At 48.8% G+C, this 22,318-nt stretch overlaps 2 protein-coding genes across 2 annotated transcripts in view; both read right to left on the reverse strand.

Annotated features, from left to right (window-relative positions):
* LOC140902933 (IgGFc-binding protein-like) overlaps nucleotides 1–6,214 on the reverse strand; it is a 119,181-nt gene extending 112,967 nt beyond the window's left edge. The window contains exon 1 of the mRNA XM_073323515.1: nucleotides 6,202–6,214. Within this exon, the coding sequence (XP_073179616.1) occupies nucleotides 6,202–6,214 (13 nt within the window). The remainder of the gene's footprint in view (nucleotides 1–6,201) is intronic.
* Nucleotides 6,215–8,222: 2,008 nt separating this feature from the next.
* Nucleotides 8,223–22,318, reverse strand: part of LOC140902934 (IgGFc-binding protein-like) — a 66,514-nt gene continuing 52,418 nt past the window's right edge. The window contains exons 14-21 of the mRNA XM_073323516.1: nucleotides 17,565–18,163; nucleotides 16,173–16,737; nucleotides 14,805–15,400; nucleotides 13,584–14,154; nucleotides 12,890–13,089; nucleotides 10,225–10,605; nucleotides 8,463–8,749; nucleotides 8,223–8,232 (exon numbers count right to left, since the gene is read on the reverse strand). Of these exons, the coding sequence (XP_073179617.1) occupies nucleotides 8,223–8,232; nucleotides 8,463–8,749; nucleotides 10,225–10,605; nucleotides 12,890–13,089; nucleotides 13,584–14,154; nucleotides 14,805–15,400; nucleotides 16,173–16,737; nucleotides 17,565–18,163 (3,209 nt within the window). The remainder of the gene's footprint in view (nucleotides 8,233–8,462; nucleotides 8,750–10,224; nucleotides 10,606–12,889; nucleotides 13,090–13,583; nucleotides 14,155–14,804; nucleotides 15,401–16,172; nucleotides 16,738–17,564; nucleotides 18,164–22,318) is intronic.

Below are 22,318 nucleotides of genomic sequence, written 5' to 3' on the forward strand. Positions count from 1 at the left end.
AAGCAGCCAATGTTCCAGTGACACCCATGGGTGGGGTAGGGGCAAGCAGTAAAATGCCAGATTTAATCACAGCTTCCTGAATGATAAACTTGTTCACACATTATACACGCCTATAATGCTGATCTATATTTACTTATCTACCCCAATACACACCCATCTCTTTAAACTGGAAAGAATCACAGCTACCCCGCTGTGTGCCATAGGCTCTTCACTGCTACATCTAATGGTGATTCTCCAACATGAGTTAAGGTATTAGTACTGTGACCAAAGGAAGTAAATAGTGCAGCCTTCCGAAGACTTCAAGGAGGCACCTGCATCCTTGGATGTGTTGTTCAACCCTGTTGAATGCATGTGATCTTGTGCTACAAATTCCAGCCATTGGATCATGTTAGACCTTTCTCTGCGAGATGGAAGAGGCCATTACTAAATATTTGCTCCCCTTGTAGATACTCATAGACTGTAATCAAGTCACCCCTTAACCCTGTCTTTGTTAGGCTAAATAGAGTGATCTCCTTGAGTCCGTCACTATAAGGCAAGGTTTCTAATCCTTTAACGGTTCTCGTGGCTCTTCTCTGAACTCTCTTCAATCAACATCCTTCTGGAATTGTGGGCCCCAGAACTGGACACAGGTATGCAGCAGCAGTCACAGCAGTGCCAAATATAGAGGTAAAATAACCTCCCTACTGCTACTCGAGATTGCCCTGTTTCTGCATCCCAGGATCACAATAGGTGATTTATTTTGTAATTCTTATTTCCTGTGACCTAAACCATGTGGTCCTTTCCTCAAGGGGAAGGTGGGCTGAGTGAGTACTAGATCTATCGCTCTATCTCCATATATCCCATCTATCTAGCTATAGAATCATAGAAGATTAGGGTTGGAAGGGACCTCAGGAGGTCATCTAGTCCAACCCTCTGCTCAAAACAGGACCAACACCAACTAAATCATCCCAGCCAGGGCTTTGTCAAGCTGGGCCTTGAAAGCCTCTATGGACAGAGATTCCACCACCTCCCTAGGTAACCCGTTCCAGTGTTTCACCACCCTCCTAGTGAAAGAGTGTTTCCTAATATTCAACCTAGACCTCCCCCACTGCAACTTGAGACCATTGCTCCTCGTTCTGTCATCTGCCACCACCGAGAACAGCCAAGCGCAATCCTCTTTGGAACCCCCCTTCAGGAAGTTGAAGGCTGCTATCAAATCCCCCCTCACTCTTCTCTTCTGCAGACTAAACAAGCCCAGTTCCGTCAGCCTCTCCTCATAAGTCATGTGCCCCAGCCCCCTGATCATTTTCGTTGCCCTCTGCTGGACTCTCTCCAATTTGTCCACATCCTTTCTGTAGTGGGGGGCCCAAAACTGGACGCAATACTCCAGATGTGGCCTATCTATCTATCTATCTATCTATCTATGTATTGTGCCCATTTCCAAAGAGTTTATTCTGCATAATTATTCAATTTTCCTGTTAATGGAGTTGCTCCTGATTTACACAGGGGTGAGCAAGAGGGGACTCATCCCCAGGGACCCCAGTGGAGTTACTCCTGATTTGCACCCAGGCCTGATCAGAACCAAACCCATTTTCTGACTTTTTATAAGGGTTATATGGCATTTCTTTTCAAAGCAGAACAAGAGTATATTTGTGTACTGATGCTGTGTCTACAGAGCCTGTGAGCCAACCCAGCCCCTGAGGCAGTAAAAGCCCACAATTGCCAAGCAAACTGAAGTGATTGCTAATTGGAGCCATAAGCAAATTGTGGCGTGGTCATCTCTTCACATGCAAAGGCTGTAAGTGATGGAGCATCTCATCTGGGAAGGCCTTCCAGTAGCTTTCTGCCTGCTAACTGGGCAAACAAGAAAGGAATGTTAACAAGGCAGCTGGGCTGGGGTTACTAGCTAACAGGGGAATGTGTCAGCTGAGAGCTTCTGCTAGTGATGACTCATGTACACTGCTGGGGCAAAGGTGTCAGCACTGGCTATGAGGGGAACGTGCTCCCTACTGAGCCCCCTGCCTTGTTCCCTGCAGCACAGCGTCCCCTAGTCCCAAGATGGGGCATTAGAATCAGCACGGATTACGAGGGGAATGCACCCCCTTCTAAGCCACCCTCTTACTTCCTACAGCACAGCACCCCTTGGTGCCACTCTGGGGCATTGGGGTGAACACCTACTCTGTCGGGAGAGCATCCCTCCCGTGATCTCTGCAGCTCAATGCACCCTAAAGCCACGCTGTGATCAGTCAGATAGAAGACAATCACATTTGTGTCCACTTCACCACTTCTGACCCCAGCTGATTGCTCTTGGAGGTTTATGATCCCTTCCACTAACCAGTGTGGTGCCGGCAGACCAGGTACTTACTCAGGCCAAGGACCCCATGCCTCACTTGACCACCCAGGGCAAGTCTACACTTAAAACACTGCTCTGATGCAGCTGCCCCGCCGTAGCACTTCAATGAAAACGGAAGCATAGAGCTCTCCCGGAGATGCAGTTAGGCGGTAGCTCTGTTGGCGAGAGAAGCTCTCTCGCTGACATAGCGCTGTCTACACAGGGGGAGGGGGTTAGGTCACTATAACTGTGGCCCGGCAGCTTACGTCAACCTAACCATGTAAGTGTCTACACCAAAATTTCGCTCCAACCAATGTAACTCACCCACTATGCCAACTTAATAACTCCACCTCCATGAGAGGCATAGAGTTCAGGTCGACATAGTTGGGTCAATGCAGTGTCAGTGTAGACATTGTGTTACTTACATTGACTTTAGTGGCCTCCAGGAGATGTCCCACAATGCCCCACCTTGACCACTCTGGTCATGGTTTTGAACTTTGCTGCCCAACGGCCAGGTACACAGGTACATGCCCCTCCCCTTTAAAGCCCTGTGAATTTTTGAGATTCATTTCCTGGCTGCCCAACTTGGACAGTGCACATAGTAACTCTTGAGCAGACCAAGTAACTGCCCAGCTAACCATGCCAGCTCCATGCTGCAGACGTGCTCCTGCCTGGCCTACTCCAGAGGGGTTGAATCTCCGTGGTCTGTGGGGAGAAGAGGCTGTGCAGACACAGCTCTGATCCAGCTGTAGAACCCTCGAAATCTATGGGCTGATCACTCGGGGCACGGAGGAGAAGGGCTCCGACAGGGACCAGCAGCAGTGCCATGTGAAAGCCAAGGAGCTGTGGCAGGCATACCAGAAGGCAAGGGAGGCTAACAAACACTCTGGTGTGGAGCCTCAGACCTGACACTTTTACAAAGAGCTCCATGCCATTGTCGGCAGATACCCACCACCACCCTCAAGACCCCTTGTCAAGGTTCCTTCCCCACTCTGAACTCTAGGGTACAGATGTGGGGACCTGCATGAAAAACCTCCTAAGCTTATTTTTACAAGCTTAGATAAAACTTCCCCAAGGTACAAACTATTTTTCCTTTTGTCCCTGGACTTTATTGCTGCCACCACCAAGCGTCTAATAAATATAACCGGGAAAGAGCTCACTTGGAAATGTCTTTCCCCCCAAAATCCCCCCAAGCCCTACACCCCCTTTCTTGGGGAAGGCTTGATAAAAATCCTCACCAATTTGCATAGGTGAACACAGACCCAAACCCTTGGATCTTAAGAACAATGAAAAAGCAATCAGGTTCTTAAAAGAAGAATTTTAATTGAAGAAAAAGTAAAAGAATCACCTCTGTAAAATCAGGATGGTAAATACCTTACAGGGTAATCAGATTCAGAACATAGAGAATCCCTCTAGGCAAAACCTTAAGTTACAAAAAGACACAAAAACAGGAGTATACATTCCATTCAGCACAGCTTATTTTATCAGACATTTAAACAAAACAGAATCTAACGGATATCTAACCAGATTGCCCTTTACAGGAGTTCTAACGTGCATTCCTGCTCTGGTCCGGGCAAAAACAACACACAGACCGAGAGAACCCTTTGTTTCCTCCCCCCTCCAGCTTTGAAAGTATCTTGTCTCCTCATTGATCATTTTGGTCAGGTGCCAGCGAGGTTATCCTAGCTTCTTCACCCTTTACAGGTGAAAGGATTTTTTCCTCTGGCCAGGAGGGATTTAAAGGTGGTTAGCCTTCCCTTTATATTTATGACAGCCTTGTAGATACTTCGGGGGAGCATGAGTCACAGGCTCCTGCTGTGAACAGCGAGGGGAAGGAGAAGGAGGAAGTGGAACAGAAGGAAGAGTTTGGGGGACAGGCAACTGGGGTGCCCAGCGTTGCTGGAAGGCCAGGACCTGGTTTTGCCTCCTGTGCAGTCTAGCCAGTGCCTACAGTCCTGCACAGGCAAGCCTGACGCGGGCGGGGGAGCCCGTCTGGTAAGTATGAAGTTTGTTTTGAAAATGCAGGGATGGAAACCCCAAAGTAGGAGGACACATCTGTTGATTTACTCTTTTTTACTTGTGCTAGGAGATGTAGTGAAACAACCAGTGGAGGTAGAGTTGCTATCTGCTTCTTCTTCCTCTGTAGAGTTAGGCAGAGGGGGCCTCGTGGAACAGTTTGTTTATGTGCACCAAGATATCTCGTGAATCCTTCATAGAGAACTTGAGGAAACTTTCCTGGAGGTAGTCCGTAATCCTCTGCCGAAGATTTCTGGGCAGGGCTGCCTTATTTCTTCCACTGCAGTAGGACACTTTGCCACACCACTCAGCAATTATTTCAGCAGGCCCCATTGCAGCACACAGGGAAGCAGCATGTGGCCACGGTCTGCAGCTGGATGCTTGTAGGAGCTGTTCCCTTTCAGCCTCCATTACCCTCAGGAGTGAGATATCAGCTAAAGTCACCACCACTTGTGGAAAACAGGGCCAAGACTCAGTTAATTTACCCTCTGCTCATATATTCACGCCCATGAGCTATTCCCGCCTTATTTCCCCAACTCATCCCCTCCCCACAGGGCTGTACTCACCATAGCTTCAGGTTCAACAGCCCTGTGCCCACCTCCCCCTGCAGCCATGGAGAACTGCATTCCAGGACCTCGCTGTACCCCACACACACATTCCATGTTGCGTCCAGGGCCGCTGCACTCCCACTCCCACTCTCCCTGTGGAAGGGTACAGGCAATCACAGATGCACATACACCAACTTGTGAAAGACATGGAAATGACTGCTCTTTCCCCTTCAGAAGTTCTTTTCCCTGTATTTATTACATTTTATTCAATTATAAATGTGTCCGTTTGCGTGGGTATGGAATAAAAGTCTATTTTTGGAAACTTAATTCAACTTTATTAGTTCACAGCATATGCTGGCTCGGTTGACATCATTCACAAATAATAACAATAGGGGCATTTGCAATGTTATATTGCTATAAACACAGCACTCATTACAAGGTTCATACCTGGGTGACAAAGAGCAATGCCAGGTAGAACTCTCTACAGCAACACACATTACTGTGGCTCACTACTGAACTGGTCTTTCAAAGCCTCCGTTAGCCAAATCGCTCCGTGTTGAGCTCTTCTTATTGTTCTGGTATCTGAATGCTCAAAATCAGCAGACAGCCACTCCACTTCTGCCCTCCACCTGGTGGAACTTTTCCCCCTTTGCTTCACTTTGCTACAGTTTTGACCAATTTGCCTGGTACTGAATTTAGGCTTACTGGCCTGTAATTGCCAGGGTCACCTTTGAGCCTTTGTTAAAGATCAGCATTACATTAGCTAACCTCCTGTCATATGGTGCAGAGGTTGATTTAAGCAATAGGTTACATACCACAGTTACTGGTTCTGCAATTTCATAAATGAATTCCCTTAGAACTCTTGGGTGATAACATCTGGTCTTGGTAACTTATTACTGTTTAATTTATCAATTTGTTCCAAAACCTCCTCTACTGACACCTCAATCTGGGACATTTTCTCAGATTTCTCACCTAAAAAGAATGGATCAGGTGTGGGGATCTCCCCCATATCCTCTGCAATGAGACTGATGCAAAGAATTCATATAGTTTCTCTGCCTTGAATGCTCCTTTAGTACTTCAGTCATCCAATGGATCCACTGATTGTTTGGCAGACTTCCTGCTTCTGATGTACTTAACATTTGTTTGCTGTTAGTTTTTGAGTCATTTGTTAGCTGTTCTTCAAATTCTTTTTTGCCCTGTCTAATTATACTTTTACACTTAACTTGCCAGAGTTTATACACCTTTTTTGCCTTTAACACGCTATTATTTATCCATGGTGGCATTTTTTGGTCCGCTTACTGGATTTTATTGGAGGTATACATTTACTTTGCGCCTCCATTATGGGGTTTTAAAAATTTTTCCATGCAGCTTGCAGGCATTTCACTCTTGTGACTGTTCATTTTAATTTCCCTTTATCTAGCTTCCTCATTTTTGTGTAGCTCTTCTTTTTGAAGTTAAATGCTACTGTGGTGGGTTTCGTTGGTATTTTTCTCCCCACAAGGACGTTAAATTTAATTATATTACAGTTGCTATTACTGAGCAGTTCAGCTGTATTCACCACTTGGACCAGATCCTGTGTGCCACTGAAAACTAAATCAAGATTGCCTTTCCCCTTGTGGATTCCAGGCCTAGCTGCTCCAAGAAGCAGCCATTAAGAGTCAATTTGAGCATTGTGGCTTTTAACTTCCAGCTATTAGAGCTCATTCTGCCTTTGTCTGCTAGATCCAAAAGCCCTCTATTCTCCACATCCTACTTAGAATAGACCTGGGTGAAACTTTTCAGATAAAGCTTTTTTCAGTAAAAAATTCAGATTTGGCGACATTGCAATGTTTTGAAAACTCATGTGGTTTGGCTGAATTGTTCATGTTGGGAAAAAAAGAAAAAATACCCCCAACGTCTCAGCATTTTGTGTTCACAATTTCTAAATGAAACATTTTGATTTTTTGGGTTAAAAATGACTTTTCATTTCAAAATATCCTTAAAATGTAGATTTATTTTTAAAAAAATAAAAAATGTTCAACTCAAAATATTTTTTTTAATTTCTCATAATTTCCAGCAAAAATGAAAAATCATTATTTGCACTGCTCTATTTACAGCTGCTAGTCAAGACATTTCCTAAATTCATAGAGTCCAAGGCCAGAAGGACCATTGTGACAATGTAGTCTGACCTCCTCTGTAAAAGAGCCCAAAGATCGTCCCCAAAATAATTCCGAGAACAGATCTGTTAGAAAAACAGCCAATCTTGATTTAAAAATTGTCAGTGATGGAAAATCCACCATGACCCTTGCTAAATTGTTCCAATGGCTAATTACTCTCACTGTTAAAAATTTACACCTTATTTCCAGTAATTTCCAAAATTGTCTAGCTTCAACTTCCTGGTATTGGATTGTGTTGGACCTTTCTCTGCTAGATCAAAGAGCCTATAATTTAATATTTGTTCCCCAGGTAGGTACTTATAGACTGGGATCAAGTCACCCTTTAATCTTCTTTTTGTTCTACTAAATAGACAGCTGCTGGAGTCTCTCATTACAAAAGCGTGTTTTCTATTCCTTTAATCATTCTCGTATCTCTCTTCTGAACCTTCTCCAATTTATCAACATCCTTCTTGAACTGTAGACACCAGAAATGGAGACAGTATTCCATCTGTGGTTCCATCAGTGCCAAATAAAGAGGTCAAATAATCTCTTAGCCTTCTCTTTGATGAAGATTGAGCTCCTTAAGTCTTGCTCTATTAGCCCTCTTCTTCAGACATCCTTGTAGCTCTTTGCTGAAGCCTCTCTAACTCTGCCCTCAATGATGTAGCCAGCTTGTTAACTCCTGCACATCTGTTATCTCCCCCCACCCCCCAAGGCCAATGTAGCAGAAACACAGACACAGCAGCTACCATGGGGAATATAACTCAGGACCATCCATTCGAGAAACACAGACTTCTCTAATTCTTGGGATAAAGCTTCATCCTTACTAACAAGTTTTAGTAGCAGGATGCATTATTTTAACTATTTGTATGGCGGTTGCACTCCATTGTGCTCGGCCCTGTACACGGAACAAAAAGTCTGTCTTGTTCTCTTCCACTGAGTCAGGAAATTACCTTAAGATAAAAAGAAACAGGCTGTGATAATAAAATCACCGAATGAAGTTTGCAAAAATGAGTTTATTGCTTCACAATCATATCCGCAGGTTTATTTGTTTTTACTGACAATCAGAACAAAGTCGTTTTCTCATTTCATACCCTAGAGGACACAGAAAGTCACGAGGGCTACAGTTATGGCACTATGAGCAATTCCTAGCTAAGATGGCAGCAGGGTCCGCTCCAGGGCGGGAAGATGCTTCAGCAGCCAGGATTTTGTTTAGACATCACTAGAAGACAAAAACAGGAAAGGAGTTAGTCAGCCACCTTCAGGACTGGGACAGTGTCTCAGTAAGATTCCTTTGCAATTGATTCATAGATTTTAAGGCCAGAAGGGACCATTAGACCATCTATTCAGCTCAGGCCAGGGAATTTCAACCACTCTTTCGTCCCCAGGGAGGTACCTATAGACCGTCATAGAAAGATCAGAGGAAAGGGCAGCATCTGCAGAGCCACTCACCACCCAGAGAAGTCTCTGGCCTTCCAGGCATCGATGACCTCAGCAATGTTTTCTACGACCTTCCCGCTGGGCAACTGCAGGTCGTCGGAGACGTCGCCATTGAAGTTCCCGCAGGATGCGCACAGCTTGTTAGCCAGGCTCTCACCGACTCTCACCGTCACCTCCCCGCTGGGGCTGAACAGAACCGTCATCCCTGAGGCCTGGACCACGGCCACGCTGCCCTCAGACTCGTGCATAGACACAGCATCGGAGACGTTCGCTGGCAGCTGCACCAGGCGCCCGTTCACCTGGAGCACACAGACATAGGTCAGAGGAGAACTGGGGAATTTGGAGGTGAATGAAATAGAAGGCCAGGAGCTGAGCTAGAGTCCATAGGCCACCTTATATGGCAACAGGGTCTAGAGTCTATAGGCCCCATTATAAGGCTACGGGATCTAGAGTCCATGGGCCCCAATACCAGGTAACAGGATCTAGAGTCTATGTGTCGCAATAAAAACCAATGGAGTCTAGAATCTATGGGCCATATTAGAAGGCAATGGGGCCTGGGGTCTAGAGTCTATGGGCCACATTACAAAGCAAAATGGTCTAGTGACTATGTGCCTCATTATAAGGCAATGGGGACTAGAGTCTATGGTCCACAATAAAAGGCAATAGTCTTAGACTGAGAGGTGCAGAAAACACTGTGACTGACTGAGAAGCCAATCAATAAACAGTGCTCTGGGGAGCAAGTTTTTCCAATTCTGTCAATACCCAATGAAGGTGCACTGATTTGCATAGGCAACTTGATTGGCTGAAATCTCTCGTGACCTCAGTGTTACTGACCTCTGAGCAATTGCGTTTCTTAGTCAAGAACTCTAGAGATTTTATGCAAATATTTTAATACCCTAATTTACATATTTGATTAATGATACTTGCACTTATTTGCATAAATGACAGCAGCCAATCAAGAGAGAGACAAGGTGGGTGAGGTGACATATTTTATGGGACCAACTTCTGTTGGCGGCAGCACACGCTTTCAGGCTACTCATTGCTCTTCTTCCGGCTTGTACAGCTTGCAACGCTTCTCCCTTCCACCAACAGATGTTGGTCCAATACAAGGTATCACCTCACCCACCTTCTCCCTCTAATATCCTGGGATCAACATACCTAGAACAACACTGCAAACAGCTGTTCAGGTTACCGAGTTCTCATTGTGACACCATGATACTGCCTCTGATTCCTCCCTCCTTCCCATGGGGGCAATCTCTCCCTCAATGGACAGGTCCTCCCATGAAGGGTGGTCTTTCCCCCAATGGCCAGGTGCCCCAGCAAAAGGAGGAAGCTCTCCCAGGGAACCTACTGGGTCACAGAGACCCTTCCTAGAGCAGTTCCCTGCCTCTCCTCCAACCTTAGAGGTGGGACACAGTGGGGGGTGGAAGGGCTGGGAGTCAGGACTCCTGGATTGTTTCCCCAGCTCTGGGAGGGGAGTGGACTCTAGTGGGTTAGAACAGGGGTAAGCCAGGACTCCTGGGTTTTAATTCAGTCTTTGCTACTGAATAATTGTTTATCTGTAACTCATGTCATCCCCCACAGCCTGTACATCACATCCTGTCAACACAGGGGGCTCATGAGGCTGAGTGAATTAATCTTTGAGCTGCCCAGATCAGCCCCAGTTAAGAGGATCAACATAATTGTAATTTCTAGTCTTTTCATCATTTTGGTGGCAGCTGAATGAGCTTCCTGCCCCTTTGCCTCAGGCTGTTCTAATGCGGCCCCCTCTTACCCAGGTCTCCTTGTTCCTTTTCACAGCTATGAAAGCATCTCGGAAGAAAATGTAAGTGGTTGTCCCAGCCATCACTGCCCCGTCGCTGCATGCCCTGACATCCACCACCACCCTGAACCAGGAGGGGGCGCTGTCATTGCAGAGAGAGGCCAGCTCGTAAGCTCCACTGTGGAGATCTCCTCCAGAGGCACCGTCGAAGGAGGTGAGCTGGGCTCCGGGGAGCAGCGTGCACCGGCCTTCCTGCTTCACGCAGCCGCGCACCCCGTCCTGGAGCGCACAGATCTCTCTGTTGGGGCAGCTGTGCGGCTCGCAGACAAGCCCACCTGAGGCCTGGCAGGTGCACTTCTCGGAGCAAGCACCGGAGATGATGCTCTCCCCGGCCTGCAGAGACATTCCCAAACAACTTTGTCACAGGAAAGCAGCAGGAGAAAATTCCCAGGATGGGATCAACTCAAAGCTCCCTTTCATTATTTAAATTACAGTAGCATGCTGACGTCCCATTGCGCTGGGTGCTGTCCATATAAATAGTGAGCGATTCTCCCGGCTTCAACCGAGACCAGGGTCCCATTGCGCTGGGTGCTGTACATAGACATAGTAAGACACACTCCCTGCCCCAAAAGGTATGTCTTTACTGCAGAGTTATCTTGGGAAATCTTTCTTCCTCTGGGGTAGCCTCGACTAGGAGTGAGCAGCCACACTACAAAACCCTACCCCAGTGTCCCCCCGATGCTGTGTCCCCCCCGATGCTGAGCTCCACCCGGTGTGCTCTAGGTGTGCCAAATTTGGGAATTTTGGTAATACTTTATCAGATATACATGCGCCTCAGTTTCCCTCGGTGCTTTGTACTGCTGTGCACTGAGTGTAAAGGGAAGGGGTGAGGTGTTGGACTCATGTAGCCACCTGGTTGGAGGCCAGAGTCAATAACAAATGGAATAAAGTCTAGGCATGTGAACTGGAAGAGGGTCTGGAAGAGACAATGGAAACCCCAGAGGCTGGGACATTCACCTGCTCTGACAACTACCAAGAGACAGGAATTTAGCTGCAATAAAGCAGAGCAAATGCCTGAGCAGGAGAATGAAGGGCAAAGGTGACAGGTGGCTAAGCTCACAGGGGCTCTCTCCTGGGATGGAGACAAAGGGACAGAGACAAAGAGAGGAAGCAACATAGTTCCTCCAGCAGCATGGCTCAAGGGAGCCCAGGCATTAGCCAGTCTGAACTCTGCCGTGACCTTTGCTTCTCTGGGCTAACCCAAGGCCTTTCAGATGCTGTAGCCAGGGGACTAACAAGCTGTTATCTTGAAAAGATGGCCTGGTGTCACTGCAAAGTCTCACCGAGGGCTTTGCACCCTGAAGAGGTAGGAACAGAAACTCCCACAAGAGTCTGGCTTGGCTGGACTCGCTGCGGGGAGCCATGGAGAGACAAGGGATCTCTGGTGCCCAAAGGGCCAACTGCAGACTCATGGGGCCACGGGCCTGCCCCTGTGGAGCTGTGTGGGTCCTTGGGGCCCAGCACACTAAAGGGGTTGCTCCAAGGGACTAGTTACAGCCTGGGGCATGGACCAGCCCCTGTGAATCCATGACACGGGAATTCTTCCCCAGTGAATTGTGGCACAGGAGGGCTATCTGTGATTTAGCCTGTGTCTTCATGGCAAAGTAACTGTTACCAGCCTGAGTGTAAACAGCACCCGGGGTCCAACCACACCCCCACCCCACCCCATGGATGGGCCAGCCAACCTGGGCTGAAAGAACCATGGAACTCAAGTGAGAACATCATAATGGCCATACTGGGTCAGACCAATGTCCATCTAGTCCAATATTCTGTCTCTGGCAGTGACTAGTGCCAGATGCTGGCGAAAGAATGAACAGAACAGGGCAATTAGTGTGTGATCCGTCCCCTGTCATCCACTCCCAGCTTCTGACAGTCAGAGGGTTAGGGACAACTCAGAGCATGGGGTTGGGACCCTGAAAATCTTGGCTAATAAGCCACTGATGGCCCTATTCTGCCTGAATTTATCTAATTCTTTTTTGAACCCAGTTATAGTTTTGGCCTTCACAGCATGCCCTGGCAACGACTTCCACAGGTTGACTGTGTGTTGTGTGAAGTGCTTCCTGACTGAGTTGAAGACGGAGCATGATAAGTTCATGAACTTCCTAGACAGGAAAGGACCTCTATCCCATTCCCCATCCTCCAAGCCAGCCACTTACCCTAACTGGGGTCAGGATTAGACCTGCAGCCCCCTAGAGGGGAAAGGCAGTATGTCCCATTCCCTACCCCCCTTAAGCCAGCCAGTGTCCCACGCTGGGCCGGATCAGAGCCGGCGCCCTCTAGTAGGGAAGGGCTCCGTATCCCATTTTCCATCCAATCCCTTGGTTTTCCTGTGATGAATCCCTAGTTCGTGGCATAGTTTCAGTTCCACGTACATGGATCACACAGGGCAGGTGTCTGGATGCTCATCTAACCAAATGCCGCTGACTGCAGCAGAAGTCACATGGGTGACTGAAAGCAGGACCTAGCTGTAGGTTTTGGGTGTCACTGCACTGAAGAGCACAGACACACAGTCACTGTGACTCCCAGTGGGAAGCTGGGACAATCCCACACCTACAAGGGCATCCGATGCAAAATGACAGCATCCAGGACGACAGCCGACTCATATCCCAGCACCCACCTTGATGTAGCGTCCGTCGTGCACGCAGCCGCATCCTTCCATGGACGTGCACGTTTCCCCATTGAATGCGTAGCCGGCTTCACACTGGCAGCCTTCAAAGCATTTTGCAGTGCACTGGGCAGGGGAGAACAAGCCAGCGCAGGTGAAATCGCAGGATCTAGTGCACAGCTCGTAGTGGCTGTTGGCCGGGCAGGTGAAAGCTGGAGCGAGAGAGAAGCGAATGAGAGAGGGATGAAAAACTGAGGCTATGTCTGCACTGCGACAGCTACAGCGGCCCAGCTCCCGCACTGCAGCCATCCTGCTCTAGCACCCCGGTGTAGATGCTTCCTACATCAGTAGAAGGGGCTCTCCCCTCTGTGGAGTTAATCTACCTCTTTGAGATACGATGGCTCGGTCAATGGAAGGATTCTTCCATCAACACAACTGTGCCTACAGTGGGGTTAGGTCGACCTAGCTATGTCACACAGGATGTGAAATTTTTCACAGCCCTGAGCAATGTGGCTAGGTCAATCTAATTTTTAGGTGTAGTGTAGACCAGGCCTGCCTCACTCATCCCATCCCCTGCAGCATGCTCCCAACCAGCTACTGACCCCTCGCAAAGGTATCTGAAGGGCAGAGAGATTGTGATACCATATCACTATCTGCAAATACAGCTGAAGATAAGAGCAGGCTGTAGGTTGCTCTGTAGACTTACGGCAGAAGGAGGCCGTTCTCCAGGCTCTGATTTTGGCTCCCGCTGCCTGGCACGCAGCTGCATAGGCCTGGAGGCTCTGGCAGAGGGTGTCTCCCGCCCCATTGGCAGCACACATGTCATAGAGACAATGGTTGAAGTACTCGGCGGGGCTGACCAGCGAGTGACAGTCTCTGAAGGGACCCGAGGTGGCTCTGATCAGCCCACAGGAGCTCTCGACCTGGTACGGCGCTGTCTTGGCTGCATCGCAGACCGGGCACCTCTCACCACAGCCATCGGCGCACGTGGCACCATCAACGGGCACCTTCCAGGAGGCCCCAAACTCATCCGCGTTCTGGGCACTCTTCCCACCGGGCAGCAGGAAGTCGTCGTTCTTGTCGCCGTTGAAGTTGCCGCACAAGCCGCACACGTGTCCCTTGTAGGAGCTGGGGATGAAGACTAGGACATAATAGGAGGTGTCATAAAGGACTTGGAGGCCAGAGGCAGATCGGACAATGAGGTTGTTCCCCTCCTGGTTGATTTGAAGTTTCCCATCGTCCATAGCCAGTGGGAGAGTGTAGAGCTCCCCGTCCACCTGTGCCAATGAGAGGGAAATTCACCCGTCACTAATGGGGACTCAGCAGCTGTGTCCTGGTTACAATAAACAATGTTAGTCACTCTAGGCCAGTGGTTCTCAACCAGGGGTACACAGAGGTCTTCCACGAGGTACATTAACTCATCTAGATATTCGCCTAGTTTTACAACAGCCTATATAAAAAACACTAGTGAAGTCAGTACAACCTAAAATTACAGACAGACAATGACTTGTTTATACTGCTCTATATACTATACACTGAAATGCAAATACAGTATTTATATTCCAAATGATTTATTTTATAATTTTATGGTAAAAATGAGAGTAAGCGATTTTTCAGTGTGACCGTGACACTTTTGTATTTTTATGTCTGATTTTGTAAGCAAGTAGTTCTTAAGTGAGGTGAAACTTGGGGGTACGTAGGGTGATGAGACATCCTGATTTTATAGGGACAGTCCCGATTTTGGGGTCTTATTCTTATATAGGCTTCTATTACCCCCCACCCCCTGTCCCAATTTTTCACACTTGCTGTCTGGTCACCCTAGGGGTACACAAGACAAATCAGACTCCTGAAAGGGGTACGGTAGTCTGGAAAGGCTGGGAGCCACTGCTCTAGGTTACAATGAGAATAATCTCAAACAGGGACTTACCGTGACTTTCCACTTCCTTCCCCTCTCCATGGTGATGGTGTAACCATGCACAGAGACCACCACCATCCGTGTCACTGACACTTGGCCATTACCGTAGCTCTCATTTTCTACCACCACAGAGAAGTTTGCCAGCCCAGCGTCACTGCTGCAGACTCTGGCTAAGCTGTAAGTGCAAGTGCCCTGGAAATCAAAGGCCCGTCCATCAAAGGTCAGATAGTGAGGGTCACCAGATGCTACACATTTGCCGCAGCCCGTGGCGTGGCAGCCCAGGACTCCGTTCTCCACCCTGCACTGCTCGCTGGCTCCGCAGGAGGCCTCCTGGCACTCGACGACCCCGTTGTCTTGGCACCGGCACCGCTCCCGGCAGGAGGCGCTGGAGTAGAAGTCCTCTCCCTTCCTGTAGTACGTGCCCAGGTGCACACAGCCGCACTGCGCGACGGGGACGCACCGGTCTCCGCTCAGGAGGAACCCGGCGTCGCAGAAACACCCTTCGGCACAGGGAGCGTCACAGCCGTCCGGCGCCGAGAGCCCGTGGCAGGTGCCAGGGCAGCCGCTCCCACAGAGCTCGTAGTGGGAGTTACGGGGGCAGGTGGGGCCTGCAGGAGAGGGGCAGAGGGAACGTGCAGATGGGGGTGAGAGAAAGAAGAAATGTGCAGGTAAGTGGACAGAAATCTCTCTCTATTCATATCACTTACAGTAGGATTGTTCTGGTGGGGTTGGGAGCCAGGACTCCTGGGTTCTACTCCCAGCTCTGGGAGGGGAGTGGGGCCTAGTGGTTAGAGGCTGGGAGTCAGGTCTCCTGGGTTGTATTCTGGATGTTGAAGGGCGGTCAGGTCTAGCGGGTTAAAGCAGTGTGGACTGGGAGTCAGGACTCTGGGGTTTTCTTTCTGACTCTTGGAGGGGTGTTTGGTCTAGTGGTAAGAGCTGCAGACAAGGGGATCTGTTCCAAGTTGTGTTTCAAATTCTGGCAGTGGGCTGCTGTGTATTGTTTAGTGACGGAGGACTGGGAGTCAGGATTCCTGGGTTCTGCCACTGGCTTCTCGTGTCACTTTGAGCAAATCACTTTATTTCTCTCTGCCTCTGTTTTCCTGCACTCTTATGGGAAGGATGACTAGTGTTTGTAAAGTATTTCCTACACCTGGGAGAAAGGTGCCGGCAAGCAGACAGGATTACGTTACCATAGAATAAAGTTAAAGCAGAGCCAAGGAAGTGACCCTTACTGTCAGTGACACTGGAGGAAAACTACTGCAAGAGGATAACTCTACAGGGCCACTGACACATGGCTGAGCCATTCTGAGCTAACCCTGTAGAGGGCGCTGCACATGCACACTATGCACATATAAAGCAAAGTCAATTAGCGACACTCACTGCAGAATGAGGCCGATCTCCACTGCCCTATCTGGATGCCCCTGGCCTGGCAGGCCGTCACGTAGGCGCTGATGGCACTGCAGAGAGCGTCACGGTGACCCTTGTACTGGCAGGTATCAAAGACACAGTCATCAAAGAAGGGGGCTGGGTCGATGACCTCATGGCACTCTCTGAACGGTCCGTCCCCTCTGGTGATGACCCCACAGTACCGATCTCCCTTGTAGGGTTGTTTCTGAGCCTCACTGCAGACTGGGCAGTCCCTGGTGCAACTGGGCAAGCACCCAGGGACCTCCCCCACCTTCCAGCTCTCTGCAAACTGGATGGCATTGGCCGCCTGGCTCCCGTCCCTCATGGTCAGGTCATCACTGGCAGTTTGGTTGTTGTTGCCACAGAGGCCACAGAGGGCATTGGTGTAGGTGTTGGGCACGGTGACCCGGACCAGGCTTCTCCAGTCGAAGGTCACTCTCAGGTCAAAGGCGGTCTTGATGAGGATGTGGGATCCACTGATATAGGCCTGTAGCTTCTCCTCATGGTAGAACGGCAGGTCCATGAAGACTCCGTCCACCTGGAACAGATGTGGCAGGACAGGGGCTTAATTTTGAATGAACAGTGCAAGTAGAGAGTGGGGATCCAGGACTCCTGGGTTCTATCCCTGGCTGTGGGAGAGGAGTGGTGTCTAGCGTGTTTAAGCAGGGTGGCCTGGGAGTCAGGACTCCTATATTCTTTTTGTGGCTCTGCAAGGGGAGTGGGGGCTAGTGGTTAGAGCAGGAGGGGCTGGGAGCCAGGACTCTTGGGTTCTATTGCTAGTTCTGGGAGGGAAGTGGGGTCTAGTCCTGAAAGCAGCGTAGAAGGACAGGCCCACAAAGATGTTATCCATGTAGAAAAAATGTGTCAGGGATGGTCAAAGTCTGAATTCCCAGTTACACTAAATCCTTTTCACGTCTCTGGGGCAGTATAAATGCAATTTATTTCAACTTTGGTTGTCAGAGCAGTGTAAAGGGTCTTAGCACAACAGAATTCAGGGCCAAGTACCTTAGCAGAGGAAGCTGTTAGGGCTGTTCATTCCCCTGGAGTCAATGGGGCCAGATATCAAAGTGGCATGAATTGGCCATAGATCCTGTGGAGGGAATGGGACACGATCCCCAGCTAAATGAGTAAGTTGTTTGAGTTCACAGGAGTTACAATGGCATAACTGCACTTATGGGGAGGAGAAAATCATTCATTATATATTCACAAAGGGGCAGTCAGTTACTTCCCATACACCCACCAGCTCAGTGTACAATGGACGCAAGACTTGGTTCTGCAGTGGGAACTGAAATCAGGGGCAACTTATCAAAAGCAAGAGTTCCTGCTCACAGCTTCCAAAATTACCCTGTGCTTCTGCATCCCTACCTTGATCTTGCGGGGATATTGCTGGCTGACAGTGATGTTTCTGCCGTAGACCTCCAAGGTCACCACTTTGGTGTAGGACACGGCCTTGTTGCCGCGGTTGTTATTCTCCACCTTGATGTTGAATGGCGTGAGCGTGGGGTCCTCGGAGCAGACCCCAGCCAGCTGGTAGATGCAGGTGCCCATGAAATCGTACTTTTTCCCGTCGAAGGTGGTGTAGTGAGGGTCCCCGGAGGCCGTGCAGGTGGAGTAGCTGATTGGGGAGCAGCCACGGACCCCGTTGATCACGGCGCATCTCTCGCTGGCCTTGCAGCCGGTCTCCTGGCAAACCACCATGCCCAAGCTGGGATCACATCTGCACAAAGAGCGGCAGTTCTCATCAGCCCAGAACTCCTCGTTGGGTTTGTAGTAGCGGCCATTATAGTTGCATCCACAGCTCCCCACGGGGACACACTGGCCAGCGCTGAGGATGTAACCGTTGTCACACTGGCAGGTCTCCACGCAGGGATCCCGGCAGGAGGAGGGGGCAGTTCGGTCAGAGCAGCTGGCCGGGCAGGCGTTCCCACAGGCCTCGTAGTGGCTGTTCTCAGGGCAGGGCAGGACTGGGAGGGGGTCAGAAAGGGGGAGATTTAACATCACAGGAAATGAACTAAAAACACCTGCTTACATGCAACAAGAGCCAGAGAGAAATTCAAATATGCAATTGGCATCCTCTGTATCACAGGCCCGATGTACAAGCAGCCACACTAAGGCCACCCCTGGAGTACAGCACAGGGAACAACCCCGTTGGGCAAAGGAGTTTGCTAGCTGGGAGAGCAGGGAAATGCTCTCTTTGTATAGAAAATCCAAGAAAATCTGCAAAGTGCACCCAGAGCAGATGAGACCTCACTTGTCAAGGCCTCCTCTGGAAGCCCCACCGACGCCAGATGGCCTAGGACTCAGCACTGTGCCATTGAAGTCAAGCAGTTAAGTAGATCCTGTATTTCCAAGTAGTATTTTGGATCACAGAATCATAGAATACCAGGGTTGGAAGGAACCTCAGGAGCTCATCTAGTGCAACCCCCTGCTCAAAGCAGGACCAATCCCCAACTAAATCATCCCAGCCAGGGCTTTGTCAAGCCTGACCTTAAAAACTTCGAAGGAAGGAGATTCCACCACCTCCCTAGGTAACGCATTCCAGTGCTTCACCACCCTCCGAGTGAAAAAGTTTTTCCTAATATCCAACCTAAACCTCCCCCACTGCAACTTGAGACCATTACTCCTCGTTCTGTCATCTGCTACCACTGAGAACAGTCTAGAGCCATCCTCTTTGGAACCCCCTTTCAGGTAGCTGAAAGCAGCTATCAAATCCCCCCTCATTTTTCTCTTCCGCAGACTAAACAATCCCAGTTCCCTCAGCCTCTCCTCATAACTCATGTGTTCCAGTCCCCTAATCATTTTTGTTGCCCTCCGCTGGACGCTTTCCAATTTTTTCACATCCTTCTTGTAGTGTGGGGTCCAAAACTGGACAGTACTCCAGATGAGGCCTCACCAATGTCGAATAGAGGGGAATGATCACATCCCTCAATCTGCTGGCAATGCCCCTACATATACAGCCCAAAATGCCATTGGATGGGTCTCATCTTTCTGTCTCTTTCTGATCCATCCCTCTCTTCCATCCAACCCACCCACCAAATCCATCCCTCTCTTCTGTTCATCAGTTACATCCCTCTTACACAATATTGACCACCCCTTATATGAAGTCATTCATTTTCACAACCTCCTTACATTTACTGGTAAGAGCAAAAAATATATCGATGAATACAATGATACAGCTACATAATTGGAATGTGGATGTGTTCCAAAGTTTGACCGAGAATACTTGACCTTGAAGCATTAGGATGCACAGGGAGAGGAGAAAGTGAGATTGTCTTTACTGTAGCTTGTAATAAAATGTTCAATGCCTCCCAAGACCCCTTAATTGTCTTTCAGAATGGCAGCCGTGTTAGTCTGTATCTGCAAAAAGAAAAGGAGTATTTGTGGCAGCTTAGAGACAAATACATTTGTTAGTCTCTAAGGTGCCACAAGTACTCCTTTTCTTTTTAATTGTCTTTCGTGACTTCTGCTGCGGAGCGGGGTGTGTCGTGACTCATTGGTTGAGGAACACGTCTCTAAAGCATTCAATCCATCCATTAAAAAATCCATTTATCTAACCCATCCATCTAATACAATAAATCATGAAATTTACTGCATCAAAGACTATCTGTCTATCTTAGGTAATTATATAGGACACATTACTATACTATCTGAGCAGCTCACAATATGTAATACATTTATCCTCCCTCCTCCTTGTGAGAGAGAGCGGTGCTATTATACCCATTGTACTCATGGAAACAGAAGAAGTGACCTGTCAAAAGTCACACAGGAAGTAGCTGGAAGAGCAGGGATTGGAACCATGGTCTTCTAGGTGTAGGCTACATTTACAGAGTCTAATACCAGAAGGCATCATTGTGATCATCTAGTCCTGTATACCACAGGCCAGAGAACATCCCCTACAGCAGATCTGTTAAAAAACATCCAGTCTCGGTTTAAAAATTGTCAGTGATGGAGAATCCACCATAAGCCTTATCAGGTTATTCCAATGGTCAATTACTCTCACTGTTAAAAGTTTACTCCTTATTTCCAGTCTGAATTTGTCAGGCTTCACCTTCCAGCTATCGGGGTGTGTTACAGCTTCATCTCCTAGACTGAAGTGCCCATTATTAAATATTAGTTCCCCATTTAGATACTCATCGACTGTGATCAAGTCAGCCCTTAACCACTGTTAAGCTTAATCGGTGGAGCTCTTTAAGTCTATCACTAGAAAGCAGGTTTTCTGATCCAAAATGTCATCATTCTCCTGGCTCTTCTCTGACCCTCTCCAATTTATCAACATCCTTCTTGAACTGTGGGCACCAGAACTGGACACAGGAGTCCAGCAGCAATCACAAAATTACTTCTCTGCTCCTTCTCATGATTCCCTTCTTTATGTACCCCAGGGTTGCATTCGCTCTTTTGGCCACAGCATCACACTGGGAGCTCACGTTCAGCTAATTATTCCCTATGACCCCCAAATCTTTTTGACAGTCACTGCTTCCCAGGATCAAGTCTCCCTCCTGTAAGTCTGGCCAACAGTTTTTGTTCCTAGCTTTACATATTTACATTTAGCTGTATTAAAACACATATTATTTGCTTGCACCAAGTTTACCAGGCAATTCAGATTGCTCTGAATCAGTGACCTGTTCTCTTTTTTATTTACCACTCCCTCAACTTTTGTGTCATCTGCAAACTTGATCAGGAATGATCTGATGTTTTCTTCTAGGCAGGGGTGTGCACAGGAATTTAGATTCCAGCAGTTTTGGAGGGGCAAGTTCTGTGCCCCTGCCGGGGTCCTAGGTACAGACGAACTGTCAGCTCCTGTTGGGGCTCCAGCATGGGAGGATAGTATGCTCCCCAGCCAGGGCCCGAGGACTGAAGGAGCTCACATGCCGACCCGGCCAGGGCCCTGGGGGCTGGAGGAGCTTGTGCTCTTCCTGCTGTGGTTCCAGGGGATCCAAGGAGCTCTGTGCCCCCGGTTGTCCACCCTTTTGCACCCTCCTGCATCTGGGTCATTGATAAAATGGTAATTAGCAATCCATCTGGGACCCAGTGGAAACACACCTGCTCAGCAGTGTTCCCTCTAATTTTTCCCACCCATATGTGCACATAACAAAATTCATGTTGCAGGGTGGGCCTGAGGGGTTTGGAGTGTGGGAGGGGGCTCAGAGCTGGGGCAGACTGTTGGGGTGCGGGGGGTGATGGCTCTGGCTGCGGGTGCTGGCTCTGGGGTGCGGCCGGGGATGAGGGTGTTGGGGTGCGGGAGTGGGCTCAGAGCTGGGGCAGAGGGTTGGGGGGTGCGGGGACGAGGGCTCTGGCTGGAGGTGCAGGCTCTGGGATGAGGCGGGGATGAGGGGTTTGGGGTGCAGGCTTCCCCAGGGCTGCGGTAGGGAGAGAGGACTCCTCGCAGGCCTCTCTCGCTGCAGCAGCTCAGGGACGAGTCAGAGGCGCCTCTCCGCAGCTGTGGCAGCTCCAGAGGGGCGGGGCTGGGCCAGGGGAGGGGCACCTCTCCCTGCCTGCGTGGCCAGTGCTAGCCTTACAGGGAATTTAGCTGCTCAGTGATGATTCCTTAACCATGCCCCAACCAGCTTGTCCATGCTCATTCCTGCCTTGAGTGCTGGGGACTGGACTAGCTAACCTCTCGAGGTCCCTTCCAGTTCTATGATTCTATGCAATTACCTAATAGTGCTGGCTGAAAAAGCTTGAAAAAAATAGTTTTCCATCAGACAATGTGGCTTTGTCAAAATTTAAATTTTCTGTGGGAAATTTAAAAAGAAATGGCAGAATTCTTGTGGTCCATCATGGGGCAGGGAGAGACCATGGTGCATCATGGGAGATGGTCAGGGAGCAGTGCCCATAGGAGAGAATGGGAGTACGAGGGGTCCGGACTACAGCTCCCATGTGACTGCTCAGGTAGGCACAGAGGTTAATCTTCATGTGAAATAAAATGTTTCCTTTCAGAACCACAATCTGAAATGTTCGATTTGGGAATATCATAATGTTTGTTTCTATCTAAATATTTCATTTGGACATTTTTTAATTTAAATTTTTTCAGAACATCAATATTTTGACATTTTGGACCCATTTGAGGACAAATGGAAATATTAAAACATCAGAGTCACTTTAGATAAGCTATTACCAAC

Source organism: Lepidochelys kempii, chromosome 24 (genome assembly GCF_965140265.1).
Source record: "Lepidochelys kempii isolate rLepKem1 chromosome 24, rLepKem1.hap2, whole genome shotgun sequence".
In the NCBI taxonomy this organism is placed as follows: Eukaryota; Metazoa; Chordata; order Testudines; family Cheloniidae; genus Lepidochelys; species Lepidochelys kempii.